This window comes from Empidonax traillii, unplaced genomic scaffold (genome assembly GCF_003031625.1).
Source record: "Empidonax traillii isolate 1590-97213 ecotype Southwest subspecies unplaced genomic scaffold, ASM303162v1 scaffold39:size2480183, whole genome shotgun sequence".
NCBI lineage: Eukaryota > Metazoa > Chordata > Aves > Passeriformes > Tyrannidae > Empidonax > Empidonax traillii.
Genome location: NW_020955232.1, coordinates 1,420,396 through 1,445,810, shown reverse-complemented (window position 1 = coordinate 1,445,810; position 25,415 = coordinate 1,420,396). Strand labels below are relative to the sequence as shown.

The 25,415-nt window shown below is 47.9% G+C and overlaps 1 protein-coding gene across 1 annotated transcript in view; it reads left to right on the top strand.

Annotated features, from left to right (window-relative positions):
- ADAP1 (ArfGAP with dual PH domains 1) overlaps positions 1-24,288 on the top strand; it is a 47,327-nt gene extending 23,039 nt beyond the window's left edge. The window contains exons 5-11 of the mRNA XM_027878203.1: positions 17,055-17,167; positions 18,906-19,052; positions 20,450-20,533; positions 21,438-21,500; positions 21,820-21,891; positions 22,326-22,554; positions 22,951-24,288. Of these exons, the coding sequence (XP_027734004.1) occupies positions 17,055-17,167; positions 18,906-19,052; positions 20,450-20,533; positions 21,438-21,500; positions 21,820-21,891; positions 22,326-22,554; positions 22,951-22,979 (737 nt within the window). The 3' untranslated portion in view covers positions 22,980-24,288. The remainder of the gene's footprint in view (positions 1-17,054; positions 17,168-18,905; positions 19,053-20,449; positions 20,534-21,437; positions 21,501-21,819; positions 21,892-22,325; positions 22,555-22,950) is intronic.
- The last annotated feature ends 1,127 nt before the right edge of the window (positions 24,289-25,415 follow it).

Sequence of the window (25,415 nt, the reverse complement as noted above, 5' to 3'; positions counted from 1 at the left end):
TTGGCTTTATCCCTTCTGGTAAATGAACTGGTGAAATTACTGTCAGTCTCCAGCTAATTGTCCCTTTTAACAGAGTTTAATGGGGCACAGGTGCTGAATTCTCCTAGAAACGGGGGATGGCTGTAATTGCCATCAAAGGCTGGATCTGTATCTCAAGGCAACTGCAAGGTTTGATAAATTTTAAAAATATTTTGATCAGTTTACAAAGTTTGGATGTTTTCTTGTGCTGTTGACAGACAGCAGTTATGGCGATGCTTCCCAAAAGTCCTGCTGAAAGTTAATTCACTTGGGTATTTTTTATTTCTCTTAATCAAAGGGATTTATTTTAACCAAGGCAGACATGGAGGAAGCAAAAGGCAACAGTATTTGCAGGCCTGGAGCACTGTGATATTATAAACTGGTCAAGGTGCAGCTGCTCTGATGCATCCTAGGCCATGAACGAGAGAATGGGAACGTGCATGTGGCCAAGAGAGAGCAAAAGGGAATTGTTTTCTCCTTGAACTTTGGCTTCACTGCTTTCATTGTTTAGTCATGGGAGACTGGGGGTCCTCAGCTGATATAAATTGTCGTAGGTCGCGTGAAAACAGTGGGGGAATCCAGATTTACACCAGCTAAAGATTTAAACCGTATCCTTTGGTGTGGAAGTTGAAGGACTCTCTGATTATTTGACTGGTAGTTTCGTAGTTGGGTGGGATGGCCCGTTGGGCTGCAGAGTAAGATAATATGGTGTGACTTCAACCTTATTGTCACTATTCAGATGAGCTCTGGTTTCTTCAGGTAGTTACTAAGGGTAGCATTTCTCTGAAGGTACCTATTTGCTTGTACTATCTTTTGTCATCACCCTAAGGATTACTTGGCTTATATGTTATTTTGTGTTTGTCCGTAAATCTGATGGTAAAATAAATTATGAGACATAAAAGAACACCCCAAAATAGTAAAATCTGTTAATATGCACTTTCCATTCCATGAGGCTCTTGCACAATTTGGGCAGCAGTCTGAATTAATTTTCCCCTGCACTCACACAGTTGGAAGGAGCTCTGACTGCAAAGCACTGGGGAAAATGCACGGGACACAAAAACGTCCTTTCTCAGTGTGAGGAAGAGACGCTTATTAGCTCAGTCTGACCTGCAGTGATGTAATGCAGTTTATTTTGAGCCCAATCAGACAAAACAGTGAACAGTGTTGCAGTTAAAGCCCAATTATTTTAACCGACAGACCTCATCCTCTGCTGTCTCTTACCCCATTTTGTCTGGCTAGTGGGGAGCTGAGAATGTCAGAGCAACACCATCTCTGCAGTGTTTTTTCACAGCCTCATAAGCAAATTACAGGGCTGAGCACACCCAGAGAGCAAACCAGTGCTAATGGCAGCCTGAAAAGGCACAGGTTTTACTGCACTTCCAAGGGCCTGAAGCACTGAGCAGGAAAATGAAGCATCAGCTTGAGGTCTCTTGATGCCCTTTGCTAATCCCCTAATGCTCTTGGTCTTTAAGGAGATGCTCGTGCAGAAGGGAGTGTGAAGCCACATGAGAACCATCCCCTCGCTTTGCCTTGCAAGCACATGCAGTAAAACCTGGTGGTGGAGGTGGCATGGGGAGAGGAGGTGAGGTGGGATGGTGGGTGGCTCTGATCTGTGGGTTTTTGCAAGAGGAGAGGGTGAGTGCAGAGAGGGCCCACAGGCTCAGGGAACAGGGCGTCTTGCAGTCAGTAAGATTTTTATGCTGCAGACTGGTGGGGATAAAGCAATGGTAGAGTGTGCTGGCTGCAAGGAGAGGATGTTTTCTCCAGGAGCCTTTCACATACACAGGCTTGCCTGTGCCCATAAATCACTGCCTTGCAGTACAGCCTGCTTGGGCTTGGCTGCAGCTCCCTTGCAGGGAAGGAAAACCGAACCAAAAGAGCCAAGGATGCTGGTGAGAAGGTTTAAAGCAAAGTCTCAGCTCAGGGCACTGCAGCTGTATCAGGATCACGGCAGCAGGTTGGTCCCGGATGGGAACTTGGGTGGGTCGTTGCTTTTTTTTTTTCCCCTTGCCCTATTCCTTCCTTGGCTGGGGTGAGTCTGCATTGCTCCTTCCATGCTTGTGATGGTTTATGCTGTCTGAATGTCTTGATGTGGGACAGTGCTCCCTCCCATCGGAGCTGCTCAGTGGTCAGAGCGTCGTGCTGTGGGTAGGGAGATGCCCTGTGGGAGTGACTTGGTAAGGGTGACACACAGCTGTTGTGTGACACAGCTACTACGAGTGGGGAGAAGTGCCATAGGTGCTTCCTGTGGCATCTTGGCTGATGAGACACAAGATACCCATGCTGAGTAAACAGTTGAATCGAAACTGTATTCTTGGTAAGGTGTTACCAGCTAAACCAAAAGCTGCTTGTAGCACTGGGGAGGATTTGAGCCAGCTCATGTGTGTGGTCAGGATGGCAGCCAGCTGCCATCTCAGCTTCTCTCATGCAGACCAGCACGAAGATTTCATTGTTCTTTTCTTCCCCAAGTGCAGCCCACATCCTTGTCCAAAGTTCCTCCAACTCCAGGGCAGCTCTCCTGGCTTTTCCCAGGTGAAGGTCTGAGGGTGTCAAGGTGATGCTGTGCTAAGCACTGTACAAACACAGAGAAGGACGGTGGTGTGGTTGAGTGTAAGGTGAGAGCAGACAGGTGCCAGCCTCTCAGAGAAAAAGAGGCAGTGCCCCATTGCAAGGGTGGTTCTGCAAAACACAGGGATGAGGACAATTTTTGAAGTGTGTAAATTATATCCCATTGCTTTATAAGCAAGAGAGAGTGGTGTGTTTAGCAACACAGCAAGCCACATCTGGCTGAAATTATCCAAGATGCTGAGAAGCCAGAGGGAGAGACAGACGAATAAGCCTTGGTTCCTTAGGAAACCGAGTTCACAGGAGGACTAGGAGAAACTATGAGATAAAAGCAACCATTTTGAGGGTTATCAGCAGCAAGTCGATGGGCTTTGTCCAGACACCATGTGTGCCATAGGAGAGCGTGGTGGTGGTGCAGAACAAGGTCACCTGCCCAGCTCGCCCCTCCACAGCAGTGCCTTGTGTGGCACGGGGTGCTGCAGGGTGTGCAGGAGCATCCCACTGCCTTTCAGGAGGTGTGTGGTGTTTGGCTGATTTGGGTTTGGTGCGTGCCTGAAGTGATGTACCACCATGCCCATGCTGTGCCCGAACCCTCAGCGTGTCTGCCGGTGCGAGGGTGGCTGTGCCTGGTGCGGGGCACCGCGCTGCCTCCCTCCTCGGACCCGGCAAGGTAGAGAAACACTTCAGCGTGGTTTTTTTTTTTTTTTTTTTTCCTCCCTTAAACCTTTTCTCCCTTCCCCCAGTCCCCTATGAGCTTACAACATCTCCTTGAGCTAAAAATAGCCTTCGGTGTCAGCGCGGGCTGAGCGAAGCCGCTGTTGCTCCGCCCGCCCTTTGTTCGAGGGGCTGCAGCGATCCCGGGGCAGCCCCCGGGAATGTTGGATGCCGGAGCTGCTCCACCGGTTGATGTCACTTGATTTGCGGTGGCAGCCCGGAGCGGTTCCTAATTGGGCCGTGAGCACTTCGTTGAGAAAAATCACTTTATAGCCTCAGCTACCTGTTTGGTGTGTGAAGCAGGGGAGGAATCTCTGCAGAGCAGTTGCTATGGTTTGTATTAACGTACCCAAAAGAGAGCCGTGGCCGTGGACATATTTCTGGTGAGAGCAGTGGGGTTTGAAATGCCACTTTATAAACACTAAGTCACATTAGGCTCTGAATACCAGAATAAAAGCTTTAGTGCCACATAATGCTGCGAAATTATAAATGGCCTTTAAAGCCCTGGCTGCGTTATGCGCCTGTGAAGTGAATTGTGCCATGCAAATAAAGAGTTTTATTTTCCCCTCGTTCTGTTTTTTTTTTTTTTTTTTTGCTGGCACACTTCCCATAGTGCCAGTGATTTGCCTCCTGATTTACACCATATATAGAAATGTAGAAAAAGCCTAATTATAACCGGCTCTTCTAACATTTTTTAAGTTGAACTTCTGAAAATACTGGCTACATCTGTAACCTCGATCCAAAGGTCTGAGATTTTCTGAAGTTTCTGTGAGTCTAAATCTCTATTTAACCTCAATGCAGATGTGGCTGATGGGCAAACAGAGCTGTCAAAAGCTTTAGCAGGCCTTGATTTTAGTCCGTAGAGAGGAATTTTCAATATAAAGAAATAAGTTAATTTATTTCTACTTATTAGCCTCAAAGAGAAGTTGCTGCTTAGCTCCAATTGCTTTTTAATGTCACTGTTATCTGATGCTAGTTGTAAAATGGATTAAATTCTCTTCTGATGCTTGAAAGGCTCAAGTATTAGAGCTGAGCTTTGAGGGAAACTTGGTAATTTTCTGCTCTGTCCCTCGCTGATGGGAAGAACTTGTTTTTGTGATGCAGGGCAGCAGCGTGCGCCAGGAAAATGCAGCTGTCATGAGGTCCCTCACTGAGGGATGCTTTCTGGTACTGCTGTCTTAGCCCCTCTTTCCCATCCCTGTAAAGCAGATCCCTCATAGACCTGGAGATGCAAATTAAAAAATAATAGTAGCATGGTTAAAAAGCAGCACAAATCAAGGCAGCCTGGTATTTTGTTGAGAATTCATGTTGACTTCTGTGAAGCAGAGATTTGGACATGAGAGGGGAGATGTTTTGTGGTAGGAAGTCATGACACCAGCTCCCTGCAGTGTGTGCTGGTGCTTGATGTGCACGCTAGGATTGCATCACTGGTGCCTTCTGTTAAATCACGGTTTCCAGTGAATTCCCAGCAGCTGGTTCCAGTAATTGGCCGAACCAAAGCTCCAGGTTTGGCTCTTACTGGATTTCAGCGAAACCACGTTACAAATCTCTGCACTCTGTCTTGCCCTTGTCCTTGAGGTCTTGGCTGCATTTTCACCCTTCCCAGCTGATACCAGAGCAGTTCCTCTGCTTGGCACTGGCACACCCTGGCAGTTTGTGTCTGAGCTCTGGGGGAACTGGAGATGGGACTGATCTCTGAAGACAGGGCTAGATTTATGTCTGAATGAGGAGCCCAGGGCACAGGGATGCTGCACCTCCTTGGCATGGACCTCTGCCCTGTCTCAGTGTGCCAGAGAGTGAAATGACTGGGGAGGGACTGTACTGGGGAATTTGGCCTCTTGGCTGAGTTTTGCAGCCTGCCGTGATCTTGGTGCTGTGCAAGCTCTGTGGATGCTTCTCTTTGTGGTCACTGGAGCCATGGGGTGCATGGCAGGCAGGGAGAAATGTGGAGGGCAGGCTAAGTGGCTCTAGCCCTTTCCAAAAGGGATGCAACCTCATCACAGTTTGCTTTTCAAGGGAGCATAAGAATGTTTGAGCACTTCAAGGGTGAGCAAACTGCATCCAGTGCTCTGGGTGCTCCATAGATGCCCTGAAAAAGCAGCCCCTGTCCAGAGGTTATCACGAGAGGGCTGGGTGTGTGAGTGTCCAGTGGACAACTCCAGACTCTGCAGTTCTCCCAGCCCAGCACCGAGGTCACCGGAGGCTGATGTGCTGTTGTCGGGAGGGGGTTAAAGCACAAGCATCCTTGCAGTGAGCAACCTTGCCTGGCACGGAAACCTCCTTCTCGTGCTGCCAGAGCCACAGAGAGGCTTCTGTTCTCTGGGCACTGACATCAGCTGGGATGTGAGTCATGCTGGGAGCCAGGCTTGGTGGGTGCTGGTCCTGCTGCCTCCCCACACCCTGGGTGATGCCTTGTTTGGTGGGTCTGAGCCCCCACGCTTGGTCCTCACCTGTGCAGCACCTGGCACGTGTCAGGTGCAATGTTTGCAGCCCCAGGAGCAGGACATGATGCCCCAGTGGGTGAGTGTGAGGTCTGGCATCTGCGTCCATGCCCTGGCATTTGTGCTGTGGATTTTGGGAAAAGGGGGACTAAGGCCTGGGTTAGTTATTTTTCCCAAAAACTTTTGTCTAATAGGGAAGAATAGTTGAAGATGAAAGGCTCTGGAAAAAAATGAAATTATTGAAAGACGAAAGTCAAAAATATGTTCAGCTGAAGCAAATGGGACACTTTTGCTGGTGCTAAGTCTCCTTTTCATGTCTTTCCAATATAATCCTTTATGTGTTTAACATTACACAACTCCCTGTCAGGACTTGCTCCAAGAAACATTTTCCCATCCTCTCCTTGGAGGTTTGATGGAAATGCAGTCATTCCTTTAAAACAAGTATCTACTTCTTCTTCCTCTGTGTGCCCTGGCACTGCTACCACAGGAAGGGGATGAGGTGGGGGGTGGTGCTGTTCAGGTCACTTCTGCTCTCTGCAGCCTCATCCAAAGCAGAGCAAAAACTGACACAGCAGCCTGTCTCCAGGGTGAAAAAATACTGAGCTAAATTGCCTTGAAGGGAAAGGGATCCACTTGAAAAAATCCACTCAAGGAACCAGCAGCACATCTAATCCCCAGCCAGACTAACAGCATCCTCTGCAGCATCCGCAGTGGGTCTGGGAAGGGCTGTGGAGGGAACGGGCCCTCCTGGGGAGCTGCCTGTGGTGGGTCCTGCTCAGCCTCACTCCATGTTAACAACTCCACAGTACAAATGATGTAAACATCAAACACGGACTTTGCTGCACTAAAGGAAAGCACATCAAAGAGCTGTTTAACAAACCCAACTCCTGAGGAGGATGCAAGGGGAGATCACAGTGTGTTTGTCTTATTATTATTTTTTCCTGTGCAAGGGGAGCAGGCCCATGGCAGGGACCCACACGTGGCCTTGTTCTTGTGCCAGGATGCACTGACATCTCCACAGAACTCTCATCATATGACCAGGAGCTGGAGCAGCCTTTCAGTGCCTTCCAGGAGCATTTGGAAGTGCTGATTCAGACGTGGTCCAACCCCTCCAAAAGAGCATGGCCACCTCCTGAGGCTCTGTGAGAATCAAAGAGAGAATGCTGCACCATTTCCCAGCCTTGCTAAGGAGGCACCTCTCAAAGTCACCACCAGAAGGCAAAGGAAAGGGCTCCAAATGCAAAAGCCTTTCTTTTAGCGTTAACTTTGGAGCATTTTTATTTTTTCTACCTCTCTGGGCCATGGCAAGAGGCCAATGACTGCTGTTATGCTTTCCAGGAAATCCATGAACATTGCAGTGACAAAGTGATGGGGCGGTGATGGATCTTACAGATAGCTGCTGTAGGAAGAAAAACATCTAGCAAAGAGAAATACTCTGATGTTTTCAGCTCCCCTAAAGCAGTAAAGCATTTAGGCAGCCAGAAATTGCAGGTGAGGAGGACCTGTGGGTCTGAACTTGGAGGAGGAGGAGCAGTTGGCCAAGCGAGGCGTTGGCAGCCGGCTCTGGGAAGGGGGTAGCACCACTGTGAGCTAAAGCTGGATGTTCACAGCTAGTTTAGGATCCAGCTGTAATTTTAACAGCTGGTTCTGTCGAGCTGCCTTCAGCATAGCTCTGATCCAGCTTCTATAATTAGCCAGAGAGCAGCAGCTCTTGTGCAAAAAGGAAGGCAGCAGTGATGCTCATTGCAGGGGAAGCAGAGCAACGCGGGAGTGAACCTTGCTGAAAGGGGCAAGGACTGCCCCATGAAATTTTAAGTAGCTGGAGGTTGGCCTTTTTTTTTTTCTCTAAGCACCTTGTGCAAAATGTTTCATTAGGGGTTTTTTTTGGCCTCTCAAAAAAGCACACTTAAGAAATGTTGTTTCATTTTGAATCATCCCTAACAGAAATGTTTACATTTGTCAACTCAAACCAAAAGCATTTAATCTGTGGCCAGTTTGAGGTCGGTTGAATTTGCTGAACTAGTGCAGTTTCTCATGGGTGAGATGGTCTGAGCCCTTCCACCCCATGGATTCCCTTGGCAGCTGGATGTGCTGCCTGTGTCTTGGGGTGTGCACTGGATGCTCCCTGGGGATGCCCTGAGCTGTGGGTGTTCCCTTGGAGAGTCAGGCCACCCGGTGAGGATAGACTATAAGATCAGTAATGTGTGAAACACCCCAACTAGAATTGTCATTACTCACTCCTGTCCTTGAGCTTTCCCTATTTGAGGTCAACCACCTTGAAATACTGTATTTTGATATTGCTAAGGCTGCCTGTTCTTGTAATCTTGGCAGGGTTTTTGCCAGGCAATAAATGGACCTATACCAAATGGAGAGAGCTGGTTCTCCATGTTTTTGATGATAAACAAACTGAAAGAATAGAACCATCCCTTTCCATTTCTGATGCTTTATGAAGGTAGTTATTGTGCCCTGGGTCTCCTGGTGTTTCTCCGTGGTTTTATACTGTGCACGTTCACATTCCTTGTGTAGCGACACAGGACCAAAAGGCTGAGGCATCTTTTTTCTGCTAATGAGAAGGGAGTGACTAGGAAGCAATAGGATAGCAGAGGACGTGGAAAAGGCTGTTTTCATGGCAACTTGTCCTAGCTTAATTAAATTTCCACTAAAGAAAGATCCGTTTTGCGTTGAAGACTTGTGCAGGGTCGGGAGGTTTCTGTCTCTCACCAGATAAAGAACATTTTCCAGGGTGAGGTCATGTCTTTTTCTGGAGTTTGCAGAGATGTAGCTGAGTTAGATCATCCTTGACTCAAAAGTGGGAGCATTTGCTGATGCTTCTTTCTTCCCAGCATCAGCCCATTTCCACCTGCGTTTTCCCCCTGTAGGGAGCTCACCCAGGTTTTCACCTTGAAACCTCTGATGCAGCAGGGAAGTCTCTGCAGCAGAGGAGTTGTCTACACCCCACTTCTTGGATGCTTATAGGGAAACTGGACTTGGAGGTGGCTCCCCAGTTGACTAAATAGGGCTCGTTTTACAAATCCTGCTGCAGATGAGGTGCAGACAAAGCAGCCACCTCCAGTTTCATAACCAGGGCAGCCCATAAGGGACATTGTTATGTGGCACAGCAGTAACAAACAGTATATCCCCAAAATACCTAAAAGACGAGGAGGCTGCTCCACAGGGAGTGAATTTCAAACTTTCACGCATTGCAGAGGCTGGAAGAAAAAAATTTAGCCTCACAAAGTCTATGGGAGTTTTGGTCAGTGAATTATTGGGACAGAATTTAGCCTTGATTTGTATAATTCCAGGAATTCATTAAGTGGGATTATGCTGCTCCAGGGGATGGGGGGGGGGGTGTGATAGTTTTAGAAAAATCAAGGTGTGCAAATGTCCTTGTGCAACCTGGAGATTGCGGCTGTGCTGCCAAATGCTCCTCCCTTGATAGCACAGCTGCCAGAGCATCCTGTACTGGCTGATTTCTGGGACAGCTGTAACACCAGCAGCCAAGAGAGGAACAAGTCCTAAATTAAAAAAAAAAAAAATCTCCTTTCTTGCATAAAGTTTTGACTGTAAATGTATTGAATGCTCAGTAAAAGATATCCAGGAGCCTTTAGCACTGCAGCAGATATGCTTTCAGCCTTTTGGATTTCTCTTCAAAGCAAAGAAAGAGGAATGTTATGTGCACGTGAGAATGGGTTTCCATGATTTATGTTTCTGTGGCAATGCTGCCTGTGTGGGGGAAATGCTTTGCTCTAGGATGCCCTGGACAGAGGGTCTTAAACCTGTCTGAAGTCTGTGGTGAACTTCTCTGATGACTTCTGTAAAGCTCTGTTGGGGGATTAAAGTCATCTCATCCTTCCTTGTGTGAGCAGCTGCCCAGGCTGACATTTTATTTCTTGGTGTGGGTAAGAGACTCCTAAAGATCTAGAGCTATTCAGGGCTTGGAGGCTCCTGATCCCATAGCTGGGGTTCGAGGATGCCTGTGTGAAATCCAGACCTTCAGGTGGTCCGTGGTGCTTTGCAGGTGTTTCGAGCTGAAGCCCCAGCAGCAGGTTGGTGCAGCCCACCTGTGGTGCACGTGGAGGGTAAAAGTCTCCTCATCCCCAGCTGTTCCAGGGTGTCACCTCTTTGCTTTCTGCAGAGGAGTCACTGCAGTGGCACACGAGGGCTGCAGCTGGGTTCTCCCTCGCCTTGCAGAGGTCCAGGCAGGACCAGCTCTGTGCAGGGCAGGGGTGATGGGTGTGGGATGGAGGCAGCAGTTCCTCCAGGTGTCAGGAGGGAAAGCTGCAGAACATCTTCCCATGCAGCTTCTGTGCAAGTAACTCACGGTGGCTGCAACAAGGGGTTTTTTTAAGTGTTAGTATCTTGCCCAAGGAGGATCCTTGCCCTGTGGTTTGGGAGTGGTTTGGCTCTCAAAATTCAGCACCTGAAGTGAACTGCTGTACGGGTGTTATTATGACTTAGCACTGCATGCCTGTCCCTAAACGTTTTCTTGCCCAGCTCTCTGTCTCAATCAGACTTCGAGTGCACTCAGTGCTGGTAAATGGGATGAGCATCGCACTGGGAACCTCCCAGCTTTCATCTGCCTTTTATTATAAAAGACTGGCTTCAGAATATCAAAACCTGAAGGTTATTTACCTGTAACAGGGGTTTTTCCTCTGAGCAGCCAGCAGCTCCCAGGTGGGTATGCAAGGATGCCACTCGAAGAGGAAGCATTTGATTTCCAAGTAAAATTAGATTCAATTCTCAATAAGGCAAGCGGCAAGGCTTCCAGTAAAGACATTTTCTGTAGCGAGAGGTTGTAACATCTCCCGGCAGATACAATCGAATTGCTCTGCAGCAGTCAGCTATGGTCTTATCTTTAATATGTAAACACTTGCTCAGTAATTAAGTTGCCACGGAAGTTGTACTGTGTCGATGGTCAATTATAAGATAAACTGATAAAAGGGAGGATGTGGCCGTGTTCTCTACCAAACTTGATATGCCTGAAGCAGACAGGTGAAGACTTGGGAATTGTATATTTTGGTGTTTTCTCCTGATATTTGTTCCCACGCAGCATTTTCAGGGGAGATGAGCGCTCACTGGGAGATCGATATCCCTCTGCTGAAAGAAGTTTTTTCTCTGGTAAGAGTCCTTTGCACCACTTTACCTTGAGCAGTCTCTTGCCCACTGGCTGTCACTTCCCGGTGCCGTGATTTCCCTGGCTCCACAGAGGAACCTCGTGTGTCTCGTTCCTCCCACACTCAGTGGGCACAAGGGGAAAAGTGATCCCGTCTGAGATACCTTCCGGGAGTATGAATGACTGTGCTAATGTCTTTGTCACCTGAGAGCTGCTCCGCGGGGAATCATAACATGTGATTAAGGAAACCAGTTAAAAACAGCTTAGGAAGCTGGATTAGGTACATGATCTCTTATTATGGCTCCTTTTAGCTGACAACCCGGTGAAAGAAGGGGGGGGTTGGATTACATGGGGAAACATCAGACCTGACAGGAGTGTTTTCTGACTGTTCGGCTTAGTGGTGTCATGTACAATTTTAATCAGATTTAAATAGTGGCAAACATCACAGGCTTAATGGATTTCAGCTTTATTATTGGGGCTTTGCTTGGAAGCAATTTGGATTTTCAGCTGTGAGCCAGCAATGAAGAGTATTCATAATGACATTAAATGGGACTGGAAACCCAGGGACCAACCTTGCATTTAAATGCCACATGTGTGTGGGGACAGACCTTGTCTTCTTTCTGTCAGACTCAGGATCTTGATGTGCAGTTTAAGCTCAGCCCCATTTTTTTTTTTCCATAGAGATGGTGCATTTGGCTCCATTTTCCATATTGATCTGAGCAGCTGGGTAGCTGAACTAACACCTTTTTCTATTACAATGGTTTTGTTGCTCAGGATGAAGCAAGATGACAATGTCTTTTTGCAGTGATCTGGAGAGTTTGTTTTCCATGCTCGGCTTCAACCTTGGAGTTGTTCTACACATGTTCTAAAATGGTCTCTGACCTGTGTTTCAGGGCACCTGCATTTCTCAGGCCATGCTCAGGCTTTGAATGGCTTTGGCTGTGCTGGTTTGGGGTGATTTGATTAGAGGAAAAACAGTCTCTGAGGACACTAACAGCTGTATTTCTGCAGAGATGTGGTCCTACCTCCAAACTGGCTCTTTAGGGGCATCTTTTTTTACATTGTGGGAGAAGATGCCTTGGAAGAAATCAGTATTGAGGGTGGTTTTGTGAAACATATTTGACTTTGCACAGAGGACTGGTAATGGGAGACAGCCCTGTACCTCCAGCCTTCGGAGACTGAGTCTGCAGAGCTGACAGAGACCAAAGGTACCATTTCGTGACAGTCGGTAGTTGAGGTCTGGTCAACTGGTTGGTGCTCTGGGGTCCTGCATGAGCAGAAAAAGGAGGAAAAGGGGAACATCGATGCTTTTCAAATTCCCCTTTATCAGTAAAGGGAAATGTGTGTTCCTTCTCCCTTGTGTTTTCTGTGCCACCTCTCACCACCGACCTGAGGTTTCATCTACTTCCAGCTCTGAGCTGAGCATTAGTGGTGGTGTTTTCCCTCAGAAGGCCAAGGAGATGTCTGTATGGTGTTATCTGAATCATCTACTAAATCCTGGCTTTCTGTCTGATGCAGCCATTCAAGCGCTAATTGCCTTTGATTAAGTCAATCGTTTGCAGAGTGAGTGGGTTAATTGGGTATTGTGGAAGCAATCAATCTCATCAGCTGCTTGCATCCATAGCTGAGGCTCGACAATGCAGCGGGACAATAATTGTTTTATGAGGTCCTGGAAGGCAGCAGAGGCAGACTGGATGGCAACAGGAAACCCTTCTCTGCAAAATGGCCTTTAGGAAAGGTAATTTGGATGCTAAGTGCTCATTAAGAGAGGACTGATTGATTTAGGAGCTGGGAAACTTGCACCTGTAAAACTGCGAGTGCCTGAGAAAGTGGTTGGTGTGGGTGTCAGGGTGCTGCACAAGGGAGGTCTAGGGAAACTAGAGAATATGCCACCTTCTCCGTCCAGCCCTCTGACTATGGATGGTGGGGGTTTATTTTGGAAGGAGTGTCCTTCAGATTCTTCATTTAGAAAGGAGGTTGTGACATCGGGGGCAGAGGCGATGTGGGATGTCAGGGATTCACCACTCAGCTGCTCCAAATAATTACGCAGTTCCTTAACCTCTCAGAAAAGGTGGGCACATCATGTCTAGTGTGTACCTATCCCTCCTTCTTCCTTAATTAACATCTTACAATGCTAATACCACAGAGTGCTCAGCTTCTGACACACAGAGGAGTGGAGACACAGACCCTGCAATTTCAGCAGCAAAGTCACGAAGTTGCATCTGAATCTTCTCCAAACCTCTGAATTGGGGTCAACACACTTTAACTGCTTAGAGGAAGGGAAACTTGCTTCTATAGGAGGAGATGCCCTGCCTGAACTCTAGGAAAATGGGATTACCCTTGGATTACTTCAAAAGTACATATTTTCTCCTATTTCAGCCTCCCATGCTTTGACTTGCAGTGAGACAAGAAGGCAAGAAACCACACAGTGATGCATTTGGGCTTGGGTATGGTGTTGCATGTGAAACTGCAAAATAAAGTGCCAAAGGAACCGAAGAGCCAGTTTATAATGCCTTACTTAAGATGACAGAAGCAAAGTCCACACATGGTTTTTGCAAGACAGTGGATCTGATCCACTGGATCAGGAGGGTTTTTTTCTTCTCTGAGAACAAAGGCCAAAACTGAACGAGTAATTCTGGGTACTTCCTACAGTCCACATTCTCAGGGACCAAAAACCCCTGTCATTGACTAAGCACTGTAACAGCTTTCTGAGGTGGGGAAGTAGCAATGTCCCTCTTCTTAAGAAATGGGGAACTTGAACCCAGTGTTGGCAGAAGTCAGATGGAAAGATGGGGGCTACATCAGATTTTCTTGATAGAAAGTCCTCTCCCTTGCTTCCTCTGCAGCCTCTTGGACAGCAAGAAGGCTGGGCTACACCGGGGCACCCAGTGGGTCCTACCTGGCTTGAAGGCATCTCAGACACCAGCATACCTGGTGACACAGCATACCTGAGCTGGCACAAGGCCGTGCACTATCTTCTTTTCAATCAACCAACAGGGTGACCTTGTTTCCTTTGCCCCCAGAGTTTTAGCTGTGGTGATGGAGTGTGGAAGCGCCAGTTCCTTATTTTTACCTTGGAAACTATGTAACAGGTAAAAAATACCCATTTGGGCTGTGTGGTTTCAGGTCGCATTACATGCCATTTGTTGGCTAACTTTGTCTCAACTGCTTGGTGGGTTTTTTGCAAGTGTCACAGGTTTGTGCCAGAGCAGCTTGCAAAGGCAAGTGATTGATTTTCCTCCTTGGCAGGCAGCTGAAGTGATGCAGAAAACTTGACATCCAAGCAGCAGCGGTGTTAGCAAAGCAAGAGTGGTATTTCTAAGGGATGGCTGTAGGTGCTCTCCAGCAGGTAGTCCTTTCTGCAGTCACAGTTGGGTGCTGGTGATCAGTGGGATGATCGCAGGTGGCTGCATCCCTTGTTCTGGGCCTTGGGAGAGTGTTGGTGACATGATGCTGCATGGTCTAACACCAGTGATCAGCAGGCCTTGTAGGGCTAGTGGTTGTTCAGCTCCAACATAAGCAGAACAGCCTTCAGAGAATCCCAGAATGGTTTGGGTTGGAAGGCACCTAAATCTAGTTCCAACCCCTGCTCTGGGCAGGGACACCTTCCTCAGGTTGCTCCAAGCCCCATCCAGCCTTCCAGGGATGGGGCATCCACAGCTTCTCTGGGCAACCTGTGCCAGGGCCTCACCAACTCAGGAAGATCTGGATGTGGCCAGAGAACTCTAAATATTGCTGAGATGGTTCAGCCCCCAGAGACAAGGAAGAGAGGGTCTGGTGTCCAACTCCGATGCCCTCTGGTGTGAAATCTGTTGCCTGTTCAGCCTCCTGCAGTTTTGTTTCTCAGCACCTTCTCTAGCTGTTTTCACAACCCTTTAGATCAGGACATTGAGGACATGTCTTGCTGACACACTGTTTGCCCGGGGAACCTGTTTGGGTTCACGTTGGGTTCAAGTCCAGTTCACAGTGGTTTGCACTGATGGATGTTGACAGGGGTGCAGGCAGCAGGTTTGGGCAGAGCAGAGGAGCAGCTCCCAAGGATGCAGCCCTGGAGGGAGGGAGAGGAAAAGGGAAAAAAAAGAAAAGAAGCAAGCAGAAATCTGTACTGAAGAACACTGAAATCAGCAGCTGGCCTTGTCAGAGCAGCCAGGAGCTCTTTTGCTGAGGCAGTCTGTCTGTGAAGAGCTGGCACGTGAGGGATAACTTTTAGTTTTGTTGGGGTTATTTTAATTCTTCCTTGGAGTGGAAGGATACTGTGGATTGGATACTGTGTTTTGCCACAAGATGTTGGAAAGAGAAGATCAAAATAATTAAATGTCCCTATGTAAGAGGGCAGGGAGAACAGGGTTTCCAGCCTGACATCAGCACTGGCTCACAGCCTTGTCCTGGGCAGCTCACCAAAACTCTTTGGGCTTCCCTTCCTACATATATGCAGCTGTTACAGTGCCCATCTGCCAGGTGGCCTTTAGGTAGACTTTACAGATTTGCAATGATTTGAGGTCATCTTTGGGGAGATGCAGAACAATTTTTTCTTCATCCCTTGAGCTCTAAGAATAATCACCAAAAAAAAGTGCTTTGGTGGGGAACAAGTTTTACCAGGAATGTCTGCAGCATTCTTTGCCATTCAGATGTTCATAATGAAACACTCAGGATGAGTGAACGGATCAGTCCCAGAGCTAGGACTTGTGGAGCTGAGCTGCTGCGAGGTGGAGCCACCGAGAGCTTGGGCTCTGTGTGCCCATCGTGCTCCGATGAGCCAAGCAAAGCCCAGGTGGGGATTCCTGAAAGAAAAGATGGGCTTTCCTTCTTCATTGCCCCCTGTTTGCATTTGGAGATGTCGCTGTCCTTCTCACGTTGTCTCTCCTCTTTCTTGTTTGATGCTGGTGTCCTTTCCTCTATGTCCAGCTCTCTCCATCCCACTAGGAGATGTCAGTGTTCCCCAAACACCAGTGGGGAGGCTCTGAAATCATCCCTGCCTTTCAGTGGAGTGAATAGCAGTGACTTCTGAGGTACTCTCCTGCAGCTCCAACTGGCTTGGCATTAAAGCCCAGCACCCTTCAGGAACAGAAACCACCTGTCCTTGGTTTCCAAACCACATGCTCTGAGAGCAAACAGCTTCACGTGGTGCCACTGAGGAGAGCAGTGGGCCATCCCCAGCCGTCAGAGCCCCGGCAGCAGCTCTGCCTCGCGTCGAGCAAATCTCGCATTTCATAAACGTATCAGCTGGGCATCACCTCCTGCCTGTCTGTCTCCTGTCAGAGAGACATTCCTCCTGCTCAGCTGCATCGTGTACAGCCTGCCTTAGGCTGTGTGGTGGGTTTGCTGATAGAGCCTGGCAGGGAGCAGCATCTGACTCTGCGTCAGTCAGAGCTTCGGCTCCCCCGGCGGTTCTGCCACCGTGGCGATGCGAGCGCAGCAGCCTGGGCCGTTCCTGCACAGCTGCCCTTGGGTGGCCTTTGGTGGCTTCCTTGGCTATTTCCCCTCGCTCTTTGAGGAACTGGAGGAAGTATTTGGTGCAGGGTCTCGTAAGTCCAGTAGAAGTCTGTGTGTGAATTTTTTCTTGCTTTAGGGGTTTTATGTCATGGAAATATTTTATCTCGCTTGCAGCTGTAGAGTCAATGTTGAGGAACTAGTTGAGGGATTTTTTTTCTGCATCTTTTCATCAGTGTTTAAATCAAATCTGGATCAGGACAAGTGAAAAACTGGCTGAAATGAGGAATTTCTGCACACCACTGGTTTGTAACAGGCAGGTGAAGAGAGGCTTGAGTGTGCCATTTGGCACATTACTGAATGCAGCATACCAGAAAAAAAAAAAAAAGGTAGTTTAGCTACTATTTGAAAGTTGTTATAAAACATAATTTTTAATTTTGAAATCCTCATTCCTGAGAGCCAGTAGCAAAAATTGAAAAGGGGTGAAACTAAGAAAGGAAACACAGTTTCAGTGGGACTCTTTGTATAATTATATCTTAAACTGAGTGTCAGAGTGGGGACATCTGAAGCACATGCTGTTGGAAAAGAACAAGGGTGGAATGAAAAGGGCAAAGCTGAAGGAGAAGGCCTGTTTCATCCACGTCTTGAGCAAAACAGCCACACGCTTGGTCTGCTTAGTTTTGAAGTCAGGGCTCATCTCTTCTTTACCCCAACTCTTTTTTTTTAATTAGAGGTTTTTATCCCTGGTTCTCAGCCATTCCTTTCTGCTGCAGGGTACCGAGAAGGGTTCCTGTGGAAGAGAGGACGCGACAATGGGCAGTTCTTAAGCCGAAAGTTCGTATTGTCAGAGAGAGAAGGTGCACTGAAGTACTTCAACAAAAACGATGTGAGTACCTGGGCTTGCTCTGTGCAGATCAGTGAGAGCATTGTTGAACATGGGATTCCTGGGCCACCAGTTTATTTCTACAGCTTCTGTAAGCACTGAATCCCCAGTTGCTCCAGGACAAGAGCACCAGGTACAGCTCACTGCTCTCTTTAGTAGGGTTTGCTCGTGCTCCACCACCACAGTCCTGGTGATGAGATGCCCCAACTGGCCAGTTCTGGCTTTGCACCATCCAGCTGACATGGGTGTCATAGTGGTGTTGAGCTTGTGCTGAAGGTACCACCACCTCACAGTGGTCGCTGGGGTCTGAATCCTCCTTTGCATGGCATGACATCCAATCCAGAGGGAAAGCTCCCTGTTTTTCAGTTCCCATGTCAAGTGGTCTGGAAACATTGGTCTTTTCCCCCAGAGCACATTTCATTATTGTAAGTGAGAAATGGAACTGTAACCATGAAAGTTGCATTTGTAATTAATGGATGGACACTCCACTGCTGTGCACCACAGACTGGGGGAAGCCAAGGTGTTTTTTCTGACCTTTGAGTCTCCCCTGAACATCACAGCTGAGAGCAGCCCAGGCCAAGCCACCAGCCAGTTTTCTCAAGTAGTTGATGCCATCATGGTATTGTGATGAGCCACAACGTGCAGAGGAGGGGAGCATCCACCCACACTTTTCATTGGCTTTGACAGCACCATCTCCTCCTTCAGCTTGGTGTGTTATGGTGCAATTGCATCTCATGGAGAGAGCCTGTCCTTACTGAGGGAGAAGTGAAAGTCCCAGCAGCCCCATTCAGTCACCCTTGACTGCTCTGATAGTGTAAAGCTGCTTTGCTTCGTTGTTGACTACAGCTGTGGTGGGAACAGCGCTGTCTAGACATGTCCTCTGTGCTGGGATTTCCCCGCCATGGTCACCCACGATGGCTGTGTGTCCATGGCAAGTCCCCAAGTTCTTAAAGTGGCACTGCCAGCTCTGCCAGCTCAAGACTTCTGCGTGGTGCTGGGGACCATGGCACCATGGCATGACCTGGCCCCTGGCTGTGCCCTAAAACTGGTGCTACCAAGTGCCTGATCTGTATTTGTGGTAATGTCTCATTCACACTTGCTGGTTCACTTCTCAGTGCAGTCCTGGAAGATGGCAAACTTCTAAAGACATTTTGTAAGAAGATGAACAGCGCTATAGTGGTACCTGCCACAGAGGTTGCAGCTGGGCTGGTACCAGAGAGGGCCTGATCCAGGCTCTCCTTTGGGCTAACCCGCCCAAGAGGTGAGCTGTAAGGATTATATTTGTCCTTCTGAAAAGCAAGTTCCAAGTTTGGAAGGCAAGGAAGGGGAGGAGCAGCCAGTGGCTCATGTGAGAGGATGGGGACATGCACATGGTGTCCCTGCCAGCCGAGCACCCAGGTGTGATGTTGGCAGGGAGGATAATCCTCCATCTTTTGGGACCACAACTGGCTGTGGGCGCTGGAGATGCAGAAAGCATCCTGGCCTGTCAGTTAGCAGTCTGTAGGGGTTTTTGCATCTCTGTTGAATTCTGCAGAACAGATTTTTTTTCCAGGCTGGCAGGAAGGGCTCATGGATGCCCAGGCAAAATCTCTGATATCTCATCACCAGGTAGTTTTGTGGGCTGGGAATCAGGTCTTTTTAGCTAATGGCCTCAATCAGGAGTTCATTCTGACCAAGTGAACCTGCTTTCTGGTTTGAAAGCCAATTCTCAGGTGTTTGCTCACTCAGCTGTGTTTTTCAGGCAAAAGAACCCAAAGCAATTATGAAGATCGAACACCTAAATGCGACTTTCCAACCTGCAAAAATCGGGAACCCACACGGACTGCAGATCACTTACTTGAAGGACAATAGCACAAGGAACATCTTTGTCTATCATGAAGATGGCAAGGTGAGGGCACAGAGGTAACAAGAAGGGTTGGGTTGTGGTCCTGGAGGTCAATGCTGCCCAGAGCCAGCCTGTGGCACACCAGGCTCTAACCGAGCTGGAATTGTTGGGAAGGGGTGGACAGAATGGGGGTACAGGATGCAGAACAAGCTTTGAGCATGTTTGTCATGTCCTTCCAAGCACAAAGGTGGCAAAATGTGTTTTTTAAGTAACAAGATGCAAATGGAAGGAATTGCTACTCCTCTGCCTGCAACCTGGAGTAGAGGACTTTTTAAGGGAAGCTCCTCAGTGCCCGGAGAACCCCCCAGTTCAGCTCCTTAAAACTGAGATCTCACAAATTTCATGTATGAGCCTTTCCTCCCTCCCCACCAATAATTTTTAAAGCGTAAGAAAGTTTAAATCTTACTGAGGGCTGACTTCTCCTTTGATATGGTCTTTCCTACACTACAGCGACCTCACCTGAAAGGGTTGACAGTGTTTATTTTAGGATTAAGTCTGGCTCATTGAACATGTCCCTGATGTGTGAAGCTTCATGTGCGTTACTGACAGCTGGACAGCTCAGCATCCCTCTCCCACAGCCCAGCATCCCGAGGAGGGAAGCTGTAAATATCCCTTCCAACATGCCTTTCCTTTTCTCACACCCTCAGACCACAAGGCAGTGTTTGAGTGCTTAAAATTAATGTGGCATTTCTCAGTGAAATCTTCAAAGAGGCATCCGGCTCAACACCGAGCTCTGTGGGTCTCACCAGAGGCAAGTGAAAAAATGAGTTTAAAAACAAAGAGTTATAAACCAATTATTTTTTAGGGGGCAAAAAATGGAGACAGACTTTTGCCAAGCAAAGGAAGAACTGCCAGAGATTCTAGGAATTGAGCTGGGACTTTCATATCACTGTCTGTAAAAGACTGGCAGACAAGGCTGATAGAGTGGGGTTCAAAGATAAAGACGTCCTTAGCTACTCTTTTAGCAAGGCGCTGAAGTATGTTGCTAGATTTTGGGTGGGATTCAGGCATTACTCCAATGTCCTGCCAGAGGGGCTAAGGGGTGTCAGGCTGCCTTTGCACCAGCCAGCACATGCCAAGCCGTGTTTATAAGGTCAGGTTCAACATCTCAAATGCTGATTTGGGGCTGGTTTTGCCAGTTCAGAGATGTGTTTAAATCCTTCCCTCTGCAGAAAGCCTTTTGGTGCTCACTGGTTGCTGCAGAGCTTTGTGCACATCAGGACAGCAGCCTGGGACAGTTCCCCATCCCTTACCTGTTTGCTGTGTTCTGTATTTTTTAGGACTGCTGCTACACTGTGCCCTGGCACTGGGGACAGTGATCAGAGAGAGAAACTCAGCAGGATCAGGTTATTTTGTGTGCAGACTGTGTTCCTCACTGTGCTTTTCTTTCTCTTTATTAGGAAATAGTGGATTGGTTCAACGCCATCCGAGCAGCACGTTTCCATTACTTACAAGTGGCATTCCCTGGAGCCAGCGATGTTGACGTGAGTGCTCCATCAGTTTTGGTTGTTTTTTTAATTTCCTTTTCCCCTCTTGCTCGTTTTTAGCATCTTGTTAACAAGCTGGAAGGCTTGGGGAGTGCTCCATCCTTCGGAGCATTTTACAATTACCAGGCTGAAATGATTGCAGTGGGATGTCGAGCCCACGTGCAGCACCTGTTCCCAGCATCCAGCCTTGGAAACCACGTGCACGTGCAGTCACACATGTTCACCTAACAACGTGAGTGGTGTGTGTGAGTAACTCCAGCCTTATAAGCATCTTTCTGCTGCTGTAATACCAAAAAGCTGAAACAAAGGCTGTGAGGTAGAAAAGATGAAAGCAGAAGGATGTGAGTGCCATACCCAGGCCTCTGGATGAGTTCTTGCGTGCAGGTCAGCGCAGCCTGGCTTATGAATCTCTGTCTGTGTTTTCCGGCTGCTGGAGCTGCTAATTGTGTTACCCTTTGCTAATGCAATTCCAGAGCCTGCACTGGCAGCCAGGGCTGGGGTTTGCAGTTGGTAACGTCATTGGTGCTGGTTGTTGTTGATTACTCTCTGCTACCTCCTTGACTGTAGGTTTTGAAATCGAATTGCCTTCCCTGCCTTCCGCTAATTACATGGCAGGGGTCCAGTCATGGGCTGGGCTGGCTCTGAGATGCAGGGTGGCTCCTTCTCTGGCTGTCCCAGCAGCCCTGGGGCTTCTCCCTGAGGCTGCTGGCTGTGCAGATGAAGTGCTCAAAGATGTTTCATGGTTCTGCACCCACCTCTTGGGTGGCTTCAGGGCTGGGGGCCAGCTCGGTGTGGGTTTTCCTTCCAGCAACCCCTCCAGCCTTGCCCAGCACACCCAGTGACCCCCCAGCCCCTCCACCTGATGTTCCTCTCTTTTTTTTCTCCTTCTCGGTTGCTCCAGCTGGTGCCAAAGCTTTCTAGAAACTACCTGAAGGAAGGATACATGGAGAAAACGGGGCCAAAGGTAGGATATAAAGTATTTCTCATGTATTATATTTTGCCAGAGAGGCAAAGCTGTTACACCATACATTTTTATCACCTGGGAGCAAACATTAAAAAAAATCAAAAACTACTTCACAAACTCACTGCCCCTTCCTGTAAGCCCCCGTGGTACAGCTGGCCCAAACCTTGGCTGTGGTGGTTCCTGATGACCCAGAAGCTGCCTGTTCTCAAATCCCCCAACCCATCCGGGTCTTCCAAGTGACTTGAGACTCCTGGATCATACCTGATAAGAGAGAAACTGTGCTGTTTCAGTGTGTAATCCAGCATTTTTGACTCTTCAGCAAACAGAGGGATTCAAGAAGCGATGGTTCACCATGGATGACCGACGGCTCATGTATTTTAAAGATCCCCTGGTAAGAGGAAGGTGCATGGGCTGCCTGTTGGGAATTATCTGCAATAATAATACTAGTAATTATAATAATAGTAATAATGATAGTAATAATCTGCAGTGAAGCTCAGGCTGGTGGGAGAGCCAAGAGAGCACAAAGCTCTAATTGCTCTGAGCTCTACCTGGTGTTCAGTGTGCAACACTCCTGTGCAGAGATACCAAAAATTCTTTGGAAGCCCTGTTCACTGGGCATTCTGCATCTGGATTTTGGTCTCCCTGGTGTTGGTGCTGTATTGTGGGTGCCCCTGTGGGATGAGCAGGGGGTCTTGGGGTGGCTGGTGCTGTTGGGGTTTGGCTCGTGGGACTTGTGGCTGCTGCAGGGTGAGCCGTGTCCCAGCTGTCTGGGACCCAGTGCCCCCTTCACGCTCACACCCGCCTGACTGCTCTGCTGTCTCCTAGGATGCCTTTGCTAGAGGGGAAGTTTTTATCGGGAGCAAAGAAAACAGCTACAAGGTGCTGGAAGGGCTCCCGCCGTCCACACAGGGAAACCACTGGCAGCATGGGATAACCATTGTCACCCCGGATCGGAAATTCCTCTTCGCCTGCGAGACAGAGGACGACCAGCTGGAGTGGATCACGACCTTTCAGAAAGTCATCAGCCGGCCGATGCTGCCTCAGGAATACGCAGGTGTGTTTCCTGGTGGGAGCTGGATTTGGCTCTGCTATCTACCAAGTGTTGGAGGATTTAATGGCCAGAAGGGGGTTGGAGATGCAGCGACATCGCTCCCTCCTGTACGATGTGAGCAGGGCAGCCCATGACGGGTGTCGGGGGAGGATGCAAAGGCTGTTTGAGCAGAGAGGGACTCACAGTGGGAGGAGGAGGATGGTATCTTTCCCTCTTTATTGACTCTGGTATGATGCCCATGGTGCTGTAAGGATCAGTCGTACAGTTATAAGAATAATCAGATTAAAGGAGCGTCAGCACAGCAAGAACCATTAGCAGGGTGGGCTTATGCAGGGCTGTCACTGCTTGCCCAGTGCTTATCCTGCTTTTAACGTTATTTTCTCTGCTTTTTCCTTTCAGTGGAAGCCCATTTCAAACATAAACCTTAGCTGGGACTGGCTGGGCAGACCTGAGGAGTGAGCTTCTGTTTACAACACAACGTGGTTTTATTTGAAATGTTTAAAATAATAATTAATAATAACAGTAATAATAATAATAATACTTCCCTTTCCCCTCATCATTCACTTGATCATGTTGGAAACCGAGAAGGACGGCAGCGGAACTTTGGAGAAGATGCTGATCCAACTTGAAATTCAGCTCCATGGGATGGGACAGGTGGTCCTGCCACCCCATCACCCCACACCCGCTGGAAGGGGCGTCCCACCCAGCTTCAGCAGGATGGCAGAGACTGTTAGTGGCTCATCCCAGGGGGAGATGGAGCTTTTCCACATGTGCAGGTCCCTGGGCTCTGGAGCTGAGCATCCCCACAGTCCCAGCTGGCTGCTAGCCCTTTACAGGGGGCTGCGAGTCCCCGAGCAGTGACATCCTCGTGGGATGGGAAATTGCAGCCTGGGAACACCTGAAATGGTGCTGTGCAAAACGGCTGGGCCTCCCGATGGCACTGGAGTAAAGGATAAGGAAATCACCTCTCTGCAGAGGGGTGGTGATGCTGTACCTGGACAGGGTCAAATGGGATTTTAGAAAATGAGGAAATGGACATCATCAGCCTCGTTACTGCTGAAGGAAGGGCAGGGAGGAGGAAACTCAATGGGGACAGAGCAGTGTTGCCCCAACCCTGCAAGGGATACACCAACCCATGAGGTGATGCTGGGAAAGCAGAGCTTTAGGGGCCAGGCCTGTGCTCTGCTTCTGGGTCATTCCTGTTTCATGGTTTAGGGGGGATTGCACCCTTTTGGGAGCCTGGTGTGGAGTTGGGGGGGGGGAGTTGAGCTTTAGGTGCAGTTTTGCTGACGGGCACATCAAAGCCTGTCCCAGCCCACCCCCAGCAGGCACGTCCCTTCTCCAGTCTTGGTGGTTGCACTTTTTTCCCCCAATAATTCTCTCAATTTTTTTGTTGATTTTCTTTTTCCTGCCAAAAAAAAAGAAAAAAAGAAAAAAAAAAAAAAAAGAAAAAAAAAGCTGCTTGAAGTGACGTTTCAGCGCGGTGTTGAGCACTGTAATTCCTGCAGTCGGGACGGGCGGGCTGGGACCTGCACACCAGGTGCTGGATTTTTACCCAAAAATGAAATTTCTGGCGTCTGTGAGAGGACCAGCCCCGGACATGGACCCGTCCAACGCGTTCCTTAGGTTGGTGTGTGTAACCGAGAGCATCTCATCAGCTGTGTGCATTCGTTCTGTCACTGGTAAGACAACTGTGGTACTAAGTGTCATTCGAACCAATAAATTATTATTATGTCAGAGCCGTGGCCGTGTGGTGCTGGGGCAGGGGAGGGAGGTGGGGCTCAAAAAACAGGCAGAGCTCTGAGGGCTGTGGGACACCCACAAAACCATCTGCCCCACCCTGGGCTGCTCTGGGGGGTGTTGGTGAGGAAGAAGCTGCACATACATATACCTGGTAAATATATTTCATGCATATTAAACAGTTATGTGTATTATTTTATATATTACTCGGGTATATGTATAGTGTAGGTTTTATATATTTTCTCTGTAATACATTTATTTGTATGCACTCACACGTGTGTATATATATATACATATATACATATATATATATATACACAAACTACTTAGGTTTATAGAAATAAATATTATTAAAGGGTTGTTGACTATTCACAGACACACATGCAGGTATATATAGCACTGAGATACATACATTTAATTTACAAATATATAAACTAAATGTATTTCATACACCTGTCTATATATAGAGACATTTTTATAGTTGGGATTTTATAAAATACGTAGTTATATAAACGTGCATGCTTTTTATATAAGTATATAATTTATAAACATATAAACGTTAAGAGGAATATATTGCATATAAACCTATCCACATATGCGTGCACAGCTATGATGATATATTTAGTTTGTATTAAAAGTATTTATAAATGTTACACACACACACTCACGCTCACTCATCCTTACTTACCAACCCAGGCATGGCAGAAGCAGGGAGAGGACAGACTGGACTCATTTCTTGTGTTTATAACTAGCTGTAAAGATTGTTTTTGTGTATGTATAATTAAGAATAATATATTATAAATTATATACCATTCAATTATTTAATTCCAATCTACACAAAAGGCTGTTTATATGGGTGTGTATATACACAAATGTAACCTCACACTGGGTCGTATATGCAGGACACAGGAGGGGACACTGCTGCTGGACACCTGTGGACACCTTTCACCACCCATTCCTGGCAGCCAGAGGCAATGAAATGATTTGGTTCTAAACCTCTTCTCAACATCCCAGATCATGTATTAAATATCTGCAGCACCATCCCGGGTAGGCAGCTCTTCCTTAAACTTGCTGCAAATCAAAGCAGTCCACCTCTTCTCCAGACATTCCAATAACCCCTAGAA